Consider the following 11,786-nt stretch of genomic DNA (forward strand, 5'->3'; position numbering starts at 1 on the left):
GTTTGGGAAACGGTGGTGTAAAGTGTACATGTATAAATAAATAAAGTAAAACACACCCCAGCAGTAAGAAGAACCCCGGAGGTGCCAGGTTCAGCTGGACAGACTCCCGCAGGAGGCTGAGGAGAGGGACAATGTTCTCCTGCAGAGCCTGCGTAGAGATGCTACGTGCAGAAAGGCAAAGTTGATCACATGCAGTTTGCACATGAAAGTGAGCACATTTAGAGATACGTACAGTATATTTAGTTGGCAGTGGCTAGACATTTGAGTTACAAACGTTCGCTTTGAAAATACATATATTCAAGGATTTGCACACATTTTCAAGACTTTTTCAAAAATAGCAGATCTACAAGCTCGCAGCGCGGCACTTGGTGCCGCGCTGTGAGCTTGTAGATCTGCTATTTTTCAATTGCTAAAGCATTCAATAATTCTAGGCCTAAATGGGTTAAGGACACTCATATCCTTACTAGAAATGGGGAACTAGGTTGTAGATTTGTTACGTACCTCTGGATATAGGCGTAGCTGAACTGTAACATGGGGATGTCTACCAGGGTGGACTTCTGATTGATATCATGGACGCAAGAAGAAAAGGTACAACATCAAGTGATATGAATCAGCTCATGTTACGAGAAGTAGAGTGAGTTATTAAAAAGGACCCCTGGATAATGAGTATAAGTATGCCTTAATGCACATATGTCAAACTCAAGGCCCGGGGGCCAAATCAGGCCCGTGAATGAATTATCTTTGGCCCGCGAGATGATATTTAATTACTATTAGAACTGGCCCGCTCGTATATTGTACTTGTAACGCTTTAGGATTCAAGCCCAAGTCTCCCGCATGGAGGTCCAAAATCTTAACCATCAGACCAAAGGGATATCCCTATGGACTAGGGGAGATATTAGACTTTTGAGGCCATCAAGCTGTGGCAGTGAATCACTGCTTGCTACAAACGCACCACCATAAAACTACAAGTCCCACAATGCATTGCTAGTTGGCACATTTGCGTGTATCGAGGGCCAGTGACCGCAAGCCTGCGTTTAAATAAACATTGAATCAGTCCAGCCCTCGACTTGTACCATTTTAAAAAAATTGGCCCACTGTGTATTTGAGTTTGCCTTAATGCATTATAATTGCAGTCTATAACTAAATATTGAATTTATTTTAGAAATAGTTAATCTTTTTAAAAGGGGGAAAACGCCTGCCACAAGTCATTGTTTTTTGCCACTCAGTAGGTGTTCCCACATAACTTCCGGGTACGATGATGATGTCACGCGCATACCCTCTATTTAAGGGGTTATTCTTTTTGTATTGTAGTTATAGAGGGCAATTATAATGTATTAAGGCATATTTAGCCAGGGATCCTTTTAAAGAGAATAAGAGTGTGTGTCTCTACCTGGTCTCCCTTGATCTGATGTGGTTTCTTCACCACCTCCTTGACTAAGTGTAGTATGTTGTCTGCATGCAGGGTGTTCAGAGATTTCACCAGATCCACTATGGTCAGGCGAGATTCACTGGCCACTGGCAAAATCTAAGGAGAGAGAGAGAGAGAGAGAGAGAGAGAGAGAGAGAGAGATACATAAAAACATGTAACCATTTAAAAAAAATGTGGTGTCTCCCCGGTACCCAAACTTAACAAAAATACATTATGAATACTTATTATGAATGCATTCCTTGTGGAGGAATTATTAATGTAATTCAGCACCATTTAAAAAAATAGTGCAATAGTGATCCAAAAGCTCACAACGCGAGTAGAGCGCTCACCTTGATTTTGTGCCTCCTCTTATTTTTCCTGCTGCTCCACACTGCTCCCACTGAGGCCATCAGTTGAACCCCGTACTGACCCGTGAGAGGGATTAGGAACTCCAGGATTCGCTGTCGTAATATCTACACAACAAAATAATTTCTGTTAGATTAGCTCTTGAAACAGACTGCTGTGGTTTTTCTTCTGCAACGTTCAAATTAGCCTGGAGCCAGCCTGTTCGCTCTGTTCCACGTTTTGTATTGTCTCTACGCATCAAGTTAGGGTTAGGGTTAGGCATAGTTTTACTGAGGTTAAGGTTAGGGTTAGGGTTAGAGCTAGGGTTAGGTTTAAGTGATCCCACCTCCGTGCGGTCCAAGCGAACAAAAAGGAGCGCTCCCTAGCGCCAGTTCAGCCAATCAAAAGCTTCCATGGGCGGGGTTTGCCCAGAACTCATGTGCAATTCCAAATAACGCGGAAAGGACTCAGTTGACTCGCACTTCTGAATGTCCGTTGTGACGTAACGAGGTCGTTGCTGATTGGGTGGTGTTCCAACGAATCAGAGTAGGGTTAGGGTAGCTACGTCATCAGCCAGCCGATACAGACTTGTGTATTTGTCCCGCCCCGCAACACAGACCAATGGAAGCAGCGGTGGCTGGAAAGCCACGTGGTGTTGTTCCAAGAAATGGGAAGCCACATGGTGTTGTTCCAACGAATCAGAGTAGGGTTAGAGTTGCTCCGCACTACAGCCAATCAGAAGCCGCGGTTTGCTGCGACCGTTGGAGACACAAGGCTTTCCAGAGAAAGGCGGAGAGACTAAACAGATCGCAGAACGGAGCGAAACAGGCTGGCTCACAGGCTACGTTCTAATGCCAAAATGCATGCTTCACCGTATAACTGTGTCGCTTGCAGAAAATAGCAGACCTACATGCTCTATACATGACCTATACATGCTCACAACGCGTCATGGATGCGACGCGTTGTGAGCCAAGAAGTTACTGGCCAACAATGTTTTTTTTTTATGTTCCTTTCTCCTGAACAAACACATACGCACGTGCACACACACACACACACGCTCTCCCTCACCTTCGTGCTTCTGAAGTAGACAGAGGTAGAGGCATGCCTGATGTACTGGGTGGAGTCAGAGCTCCTCTTCAGAGAGTCTTCCTTCCTGATCACGCCCCATAACAGTGCCATGCTGCTGAGCATGTGTGGCAGCTCCTCGATCACAGCGTTGCGCGCGTTGCGCACATCTGCAGCATCGCAGGTGACCAGGGACTGGCACAGCAAGAGAAGAAAACCATAAGCAAACGTTTAAAGTTCACAGCTAAATCTATATTTTTCTATTCTTTCTAATATTGTGTGATGTATGTGATGTGATGTGATTGGTGGATTACCCGGTCGACTCACGCTGACATTTCTTTGACTGCATGACTGATTTTGTTTTAGATCTTGTAGCCTATTGTCCTGTGACAGAGCACAGAGTTCACCCTGTTTTTACAACATAGAAACATTTTGCAAGTGGTTGTCTGAGAAAGCAACGTGCAGTGCCTTCCTGCACCTGACATGGTAGAAGGACTCTACCATGTTTTACAGCTTGGGAACCAAAATTAGGGAGAGCTGTTTTTGATTTGTCACTGTGAGACCAGTCTTTCTATATTATTATATTCTATATTATTTGTGTGTGGCGCAGCTTAATGTGTTGCATGCATGTATGATACAGCACTGTATGTAAATACACCTTTCCATTATCTTTTATTGTTTAAACTTGAATTAAGGTGTTTATGTGAATTATTTCATAGTCTTCATTCTGCTAGAACTAATTAGACGTTATTAGAAGTTAATTACTAAGGATTTACACATTTGTGTGTGCGTGTGTGTGTATGTGTGTGTGTGTGTGTGTGTGTGTGTGTGTGTGTGTGTGTGTGTGTGTGTGTGTGTGTGTGTGTGTGTGTGCGTGCGTGTCCTCACCTTCTTATGGTCCAGTAGACAGTGGTGTGTGATGGTAGTCAGGCCTTCTAGCAGGGTGAGAGGGTAATCGGGGGCAATGTTTTCTTTCCTGGCACCCAGACTGGTCAGAACACAGAAACAAGAAATACTAAACACACAGCAACTTCAACGTGATCTAGAGAGCAAGCAGCTGGATCAGCACAAGTGAAAAACAAGGCATGATGTGTTGGGTGTGAGTGCATGCTGTTGGCGTACCTCTGATTGGTTTTTCCCCCGTCGTGCTCATACAGCTTCACCTGCTCGTCCAGGTTCCGACAGATCTGAGCGATGAGGGGAGCCACGATGATGCCCAGCGAGCGCCCCAGGTAGGGGAGCGTGGAGCACAGCAGCTCCACCCAGTGGGGGTGCATGGTGTAGCCGTACTGCGGCTGGAGCGCTCTGGCGGCCGCGGACACGAACATGCCCTGGGCCGTGATGGGATGGCTCTGGACATACTGCGCCGCCTTGATGGACTGCTGGAAGAGAACGGCCGTCTGCCACTCCCTGGCGAGGGGCGTGCTGGTAATGGGGGACTTGCGGAGCTCCTCCTGGTGCCCCGGCGACCCTGCCGCCCCCGTGGCGGAGACGGCCCCGCCGGGCCACACGTGGTACTCCAGCACTATGAGGGCCCGGAGGAGTTTGAGCAGCTCTATCTGTAAGGGGTACTGATCCTGTCCGCCTCCGGAACCCAGGTTCACCAGGCTCTCCTCCGACAGCCCGCCCTGGTCCTCCAGAAGCTCCGCGCCCCTTGGGCCCCCCTTGTCTACCCCCCGCTGGCTGACGTACATGGACGCCGAGAGGGTCAGCAGCGCGAACTGCTGCACTTTGCAGCCGGAGAGAAGCTTTCGGATGGGCTCCAGACCGGGGCCGTCGCCGTCCTGCGCCCTCGCCACGCAGCCCAGCTGCTCCACGAGCCGGGTCAGCACCTCCACGCTCTTCACCTGCACGTCCCTGTTCCCCTGCAGGTCCTGTGGACCCAGGCTCAGGTAGGAAGGGTAGTGCGACCGCAGCATCCGCAGGCACAGGCACACCAGCAAGTCAATGAGCAGGGACGGGGCCACGGAGGGGGTGGAGGCGGGGGAGAGCAGGGGGCCGTAGAAGCCCATGCCGTCCTGGGCCTGCTGGTGGCGCTGCAAGAGGTTGGAGACCAGGTTGAGGTGGGCGGCAGAGCTGGTGTCCAGAGAGGTGAAGGACAGGGCGTCCACCAGATGGCGCTGGGCGCTGCTCTTCAGCAGACTGTCGAGCAGGCGCAGGCCTTGCAGCAGATGGCGCCAGCCGCCGGCTGCGGGGTACAGCAGCATGTGGCGGAACAGAGAGTCGATGGCCTCCCTCTTCTCCCGCTCCTGTTTCAACAGGCGAGACTTGGCCATGGTCTCGAGCTCCAGGTCCTCCTCGTCCTCGCTCGTCAGCGAATCGGACGCCTGCGTGTGCTCGGACTCCACCCTCTGCAGGCCGTTGGCCACACCTCCTTCCTCGGTGCTGCCGTGGTAAGGGACGGAACCCGAGCTGGAGTTCTCCGTGGACGCCTGGGCACCGCTGGTGTCGGCCGACTCTGTGTGTTCGCTCTCCTCCTCCTCCTCCTCCTCCTCCTCCTCCTCCCTTTCTTCCTCTTCCACCGCGTCCTCCTCTTCCGTGTCTTCGCTCTCGCTCCTGGACGCCGCTGCGGTGTCCGGTGCTCGGGGGACCTCCGGGCTGCTCTCTAACTGTGTCCACAGGGACTCCCGGTCCACCAGGCTCATGTAAGTGGCGGTGTGGTCCTCTGTTGCCATGGCATCCACAGACGCCCCCCCAGCACCTTTAGTGGCGCTTCGACTTCTGCTACTCAGAATCTTCAGATTACCTGTAGTGGAGAAGAAAAGTAACGTACAACAAGACTTATAGGCGAAGAGATAAGACAATAAATGCTTATTCTTTTCATTTTTGTATTATTTCTTTTTTTAATTTAGAGAAGCCAATACATTTTGAACACCATTTTTTCCCCAATTTAGTCGTTATGCCAATTAATTCCTCCCCACACACATTTCTGTGTTGTCACTACTGTTGTATCCTACTGCAGGGGTTCTCAACCTTTTCAGGTCACGACCCCCAAAATAATCATACTTGAATTGGGGACCCCCCCACCCTGACGAGCACTAAGAGTTGAGGCATTACATTTTGCATTTACATAGTACTATTGTGAAAATAGCAGATCTACATGCATGCAACGCATCGCGTTGCGAGGCGTTGTGAGCATGTAGATCGGCTATTTTCACAATTTCTGTCTCTAATATTTGACAATTTGGACAATGTTTAATTTGTCATTTTAGAGGTATTAACTCATTCTGTGCCAATGACGGCTTATGACGTTTTTTTTTCCAATAGCCATGTGTGCCAATGACGGCTTATGACGGTTTTTGTGTTTTTTACATAGAAAAAAAAAAAAAAAAAAAAAACCCTTTTTTTTTTCTTTTTTTTAAAGATGTCAAAATGACCTGAGATCAGAGAGATGCTTTTCTCTGTTTGTGTGTTCGCTCCCTCGTTTAGCTGATTGAGAAAATGTGTGTTCATGTGTGTCCATTCTAGTGGATGGACACTTTTTTTCATTCAAACAGCTCTATCTCTGGAACCATTTGTCCGATTGACAACATTCTTTTTGCCACTGAATCACAACAACTGTGTCTGTTTCTGTGGGGAAAAAAATTATAAAAAAAAAATCATTTTTTTTCATTGCATAGTAAAGAAAAACATACAAAATCTCGGCACAGCTACCTTGGAGCCATTTTGGCATCTGGCACAGAATGAGTTAAAAGGTCCTTAACTCATACCCTGCCAAAAAAGACGTTTTCTATAATAAAAACGTCTTTTTAACTATGGACCTCCCTGCCAGACGTCTTCTGGAGGTCTTTTTTTTTTTAAATAATAAAAAAAAAAATTTTTGGACCTCCAACAGTGTACTAGCCATGATCGCGATCGCGAAATTGCATGTTTAACCCCCATACCAACCCCATCTTTCAAACATGGCAGCCATGTTTGTTTACATTTGAAGAAAACATAAGGGCTGCCTTCTCCTGAATGCCTGAACGGATTTCCAAGCGGATTCTTTTTTTGTTTGAAAGCAGTGAAAAGCATGCACATGCATAGTGCATGATCTGTGCACGAATGTGTGCACCAGCGTGCACACTATTTTTTTAACCCTTTGTTGGCGAACCGGCAATATAAGAGGTCCCACTTTAAATATGGCACTGAAGAAGTTAAATTGTCACTTTAGAAATGTGCATATACCCTCTATACACTTAAACGCTATGTTGGTTTGTTTACTGTTGAGTGAGAAAACAATGTTGCACATTAGGTAAATCATCTGGGGACCCCCCAAAATAAATTAGGGGCCCCCCTGGGGATCCTGACCCACAGGTTGAGAACCATTGTCCTACTGACTCCTACCAGTGAGGAGCCCCCACCGGGAGGATGTGGGGCCTTCGTCCTACTCCTCCCACACAAGACTCCCCGCTGACAGGTGCCGCCCCAGCCCGCAGAGTATCACCCTCCCCGCCGGCTTCCCTCCTCCAAACGCGGGCCAATTCACCCTTTGTCAAGTCCCGCCCGTTGTCCCGCCCCTCTTCACACCCATTGGTTGCTGTGTCTTGGTGGGACACACTCGGTGGGACACTCCATCCACTACCATTTTAATTCAGTTGCTTCGTATTGTTATGCTGTGTGTTCAATTCTAATTTCAAACTTGGTTTCAGTAAAATGGAGCTGCTCAGTGGCAGTATAGTGACTCAGCATGTTTTTAAATGTTTTTATTTCTCCAAATAATATGTTCAAGCAAATTCAACATAAAAAATAAAATAAAAACTCTGCACCACCTCAGCCCCTGTCAATGCATGCTTATTGACATACATACGTACCAGCAGTGAGGTTCTGTTTGATGCTCTGAATTGCGCAGCGCTGGGTGGAAGGATGAAGCAGCAGTAACAGGATGGGCTCCAGGATCCGAACCACGTCATTGAGGGACAGAGCTCTGACCAGCCAGCACTGAGCTGCAGCGCTCATGGAGGTGTCTGAGCCATTCAGACTGTCCACCACCACGCAAAGGCACCTGACAGAGACCCACGTTCACACAGGCAAAACAGACCACAGATTGAGATACCAAATACCGGTAAGCTCTTGAAAATCCAGGTAGACTTCCGGGTAGGGCTGTCACAATTATTACTTCTACCACTTTTTCGAGTCACGTGTTCAAATACTGGATTCTGATTGGCTAAATTCCGGAGGTTATGAGAGGACAACTGCCGCAAAGTTGTGTGTCCGAGATCAATGCGCCTCAGTGTACATCCGGGGACTTCAGGAGGTAGTTCCCCCAACCAACAAATGAAGGTCGCAGCGGTCCTATGTTTACTAACGTGCGTACTATCGTCGCCGATTTATTTGGATCCAATGCAATCCGCCAACTTTAAAGCCCCTTTTCTCTGAACCTATGCCTTTCTGGAAGCGAACAGCCTCTATTTACGGCCGGAACGGTGCTTTTAACTGACGTTAGCTTAGCTGTAAGCTAGACGCATGGATTACTATGGAGTTGGCGCCATCTGTTGGTGAGTAGAAGATGTTGTTTGTGGAACTATCTGCTGTCTCGCGGAAGTTTTATAGGCAATAATGATTGTAACTTAAGATCCTTGCAAGTTACAACTATGTGTTTTCTTTCATGTATACGGGAAAAAGTGGTAGAAAAGCTATTTACCACTCGGGGTCGGACATTATGCTCTCATAATGTCCTGAGTGCGGGTGTTATCGGACTCGGCTGCGCCTCGTCCGATAACACCCTCACTGCGGACATTATGAGAGCATAATGTCCTCTCACTCGGGGTAAATTGCTTACATAATCGTCTAATCGTGATTATTTGACATTATCGCAATTATTTTGTCATAATCGTGAATGTTGAAAAATTTCAGAAATAGTGGAAATAGCAGATCTACAAGCTCACAACGCGTCGCATCGCGACGCGTTGTGAGCTTGTAGATCGGCTATTTCCACTATCAAAGTTATTTTTTAAGTAGTAAGTTGTCAAATATGTCAGTAATTTCTTTGTATATTTAGGTTATGTGTCATATCTACCATGTACAACTTCAAAGCCTAAAAGCCAAACAGAAATGTAATTGTCAACGACAAAAACACAATTAAATCGTTAATCGCCAATTATTTGAGTGACAATTAATCGTCATGTAAAATGTCATATCGTGACAGCCCTAGTTAAAAAAAAAAACACAGATTGAGATACCAAATACCGGTAAAGCTCTTGAAAATCCAGGTAGACTTCCGGGTAGACTTCTAACACACTGTTTAGTGAAATGTGATTTGAATGGCAGCTCTAGGTTTATTTATTTCACAACAATCTTCAAGAAACCTCTTATTGATAGAGAACATTTGATTATGTTACATTTAGTTTCTTTCCTTGTTTTCATTTCATTACATGAGTAACCTTACTCAAAACATACACAGAAAAATCCTCAGTGTTCCATCCATTTGTAACCAATTTGTAACCAAGTGTACAAATGTCTCCAAATGGACGCCTTTGGATACATTTGCGTGTTTAATACTGTGCACACATTTATACACTTTCAGAGTTTTTTTTACTGGCTTTTACTGCGTAGCTAGAGGAAATGAAACATGCTTCCCTCTCATATTTCAACCGCTGTGCAGAACTACTAACCGGTCAAAGGAGCGGTTATGGGACATGGTCCTGTTGATCTGAATCTCCCGAGTCAGATGCCACAGAATGGAGAAGCGGTGGAGAGCCTCTAACCTCATAGCCTGGAGCAGACAAACAAAGCATTAAACAGAACGTCACCCGTCCAGCCCGGGGGGACCAGGCTTGTTTGCTCAGCGCATCACAAGGTGCTGTAGTTGCATTTTGTCACCTTCTTAAAATAATGGCATACATTTTTCTTCAATCATTTCACCCAAAAGGTTTATAACAATATATCACTATTGACATAAAAATAACACCATCTGTCAGTTATGTAACATAAGAGGATCAAATTACTTGGCAATTTCTATTTTGACTCAGGCAATCATAAACCTGACTTAAGGTCGTTGCACACCTTTTTTTCGGCCGAATATAGGAGCGCATTTCGGAGCACTTAAATAAAGAAATCGACCTCACGTTATGTCAGTCACGTTTGCACACTGAGTTTGCCCAGTTGGTATTTATTTTCGGACCACTGGGTCCCTTGCTCTCTCTATCCCTTTCTTTCTCCTTGTCATGAATAACCCATTTCGCAACGAAAAAAACCCAGCAGTGTGCAACCAGCTTCAGGCCAAATTATTTGTGGAGTAACATGACTTACTCCAGACTTGGCCCAAGTCACATGTTGTCACTCTTGGGATAGGCCATTATACTAAAATCCTTTTCAATTAGGATATTCAATGGGGTCCTACACCTGCCATGCTGGGGACCAACACAGGTTTTTCAATGTGTCTGATTGGCGTAAAACATGAGTTATATGTTCGATTTTACCAGAGGTGTCCAGTGTCATGAAGAGCTGATTTAGGCAAAAATAGCATTTTCCTAAAATGTTTTACTAAAGCCATTATTTTAAGAAGATGACGATTTCCTTGTTTGCTTGTTAAACACTGCAAACATATCGAAATATTCAAAAGCAGGTGGAAACCATTCTCTGTTAGGTTGTGTGTGTGTGTGTGTGTGTGTGTGTGTGTGTGTGTGTGTGTGTGTGTGTGTGTGTGTGTGTGTGTGTGTGTGTGTGTGTGTGTGTGTGTGTGTGTGGATATCAATTGTTATGTTTTCTGCCTTTTGAGAGCCTGTGGCTGTGGCTGTACAGAGTGTGCTCTGTGTGTAATGTACTCTGGTCTCCAGTCCAGGGTACTCCGGTATCCAGTTTGAACACGAGTGATCATAGAACTTTCCCACCTTATGCAAATGGCCCTCCCTCTCTCCAGCCTAGGGGTTGATATCAACTTTATATTACATTATATTGCACCGCAATGAGGGCAAACACACAACCTGCATTGTGGCTTAAAGCCTCATTTATGTATGAGTATGTCACACAACACATTTTCACTTTTCACCAAAGCAAAAATTAGGCTCAACAAGAACAGATACCCAAAGGAGAAAGAGGGGCCTCTGTGTGTGTGTGTGTGTGTGTGTGTGTGTGTGTGTGTGTGTGTGTGTGTGTGTGTGTGTGTGTGTGTGTGTGTGTGTTAGGGCATTCACCGAATATTCGAATATCAAAGTCACTATTCGATGTTGTTCACCGAAGTCGAATATTCGCTTATTTTATTTTATTTTATTGTTTTCTCTTTAAAAAATATATAGTTTATAAAGCTTGGCTAGATAGTGTAGTGTAGATAGATAATGTGACTCGGTTCCGCAGATAAATATTGTGAAAATAGCAGATCTACATGCTCACAACGGCGTTGTGAGCATGTAGATCGGCTATTTTCACAATGTTCGCCTCTTGCTTACTTAATATTTGACAGTTTGGCAGGTCCTGTAGAATATTCGACTATTCGAATACTTAGAGGCCGAATAATTCGAATACTAAAAATCACTATTCGTGAATGCCCTAGTGTGTGTGTGCGTGTGTGTGTTCACCTTGTCTCTGCGCATTAAGGCCTGACAGATGATGTCTTCACAGATGCTCGCTGAGGGAGCCAAACAGTGAAGTCTGTAGAAGAGCTCCACACAGGAGATGTGCTGTTCCCTCCTCTCTGTGTCCAACTGGCTCCACAGCACCTGGGACATCCGCTGGATCATGGTGCACACACACACACACACACACACACACACACACACACACACACACACACACACACACACACACACACACACACACACACACACACACACACACACACACACACACACACAAAGGAATAAAAATGGTTCAGTCTTGTTGCAAAATCTTTGGTCTGAACCAAATGTCCAAATGAAATGTCCGCACACGATAGGTTGCTCTCTTTATCTAACTATTAATTTACCGAATGTCTGTCCGCTGTCTGACCGTCTGTCTGCATGCTGACATCACTGATACTAAACAGTGTCGCCACCATGGTAACAATGCCCAA

The 11,786-nt window shown here is 45.9% G+C and overlaps 1 protein-coding gene across 3 annotated transcripts in view; it reads right to left on the reverse strand.

Annotated features, from left to right (window-relative positions):
• The window catches only part of dop1b (DOP1 leucine zipper like protein B), a 47,757-nt gene that overhangs the window by 12,546 nt on the left and 23,425 nt on the right, over window positions 1-11,786 (reverse strand). For all 3 annotated transcript variants that reach the window (XM_080753424.1, XM_080753423.1, XM_080753422.1), the window contains 10 exons: window positions 11,314-11,466; window positions 9,412-9,512; window positions 7,612-7,802; window positions 3,941-5,564; window positions 3,707-3,806; window positions 2,822-3,013; window positions 1,759-1,881; window positions 1,391-1,525; window positions 502-557; window positions 57-161 (listed from right to left, as the gene is read on the reverse strand). In XM_080753424.1, coding sequence (XP_080609550.1) covers window positions 57-161; window positions 502-557; window positions 1,391-1,525; window positions 1,759-1,881; window positions 2,822-3,013; window positions 3,707-3,806; window positions 3,941-5,564; window positions 7,612-7,802; window positions 9,412-9,512; window positions 11,314-11,466 — 2,780 coding nt within the window. The remainder of the gene's footprint in view (window positions 1-56; window positions 162-501; window positions 558-1,390; window positions 1,526-1,758; window positions 1,882-2,821; window positions 3,014-3,706; window positions 3,807-3,940; window positions 5,565-7,611; window positions 7,803-9,411; window positions 9,513-11,313; window positions 11,467-11,786) is intronic.

Source organism: Nannobrachium achirus (assembly GCF_963921795.1).
Source record: "Nannobrachium achirus genome assembly, chromosome: 22".
In the NCBI taxonomy this organism is placed as follows: Eukaryota; Metazoa; Chordata; class Actinopteri; order Myctophiformes; family Myctophidae; genus Nannobrachium; species Nannobrachium achirus.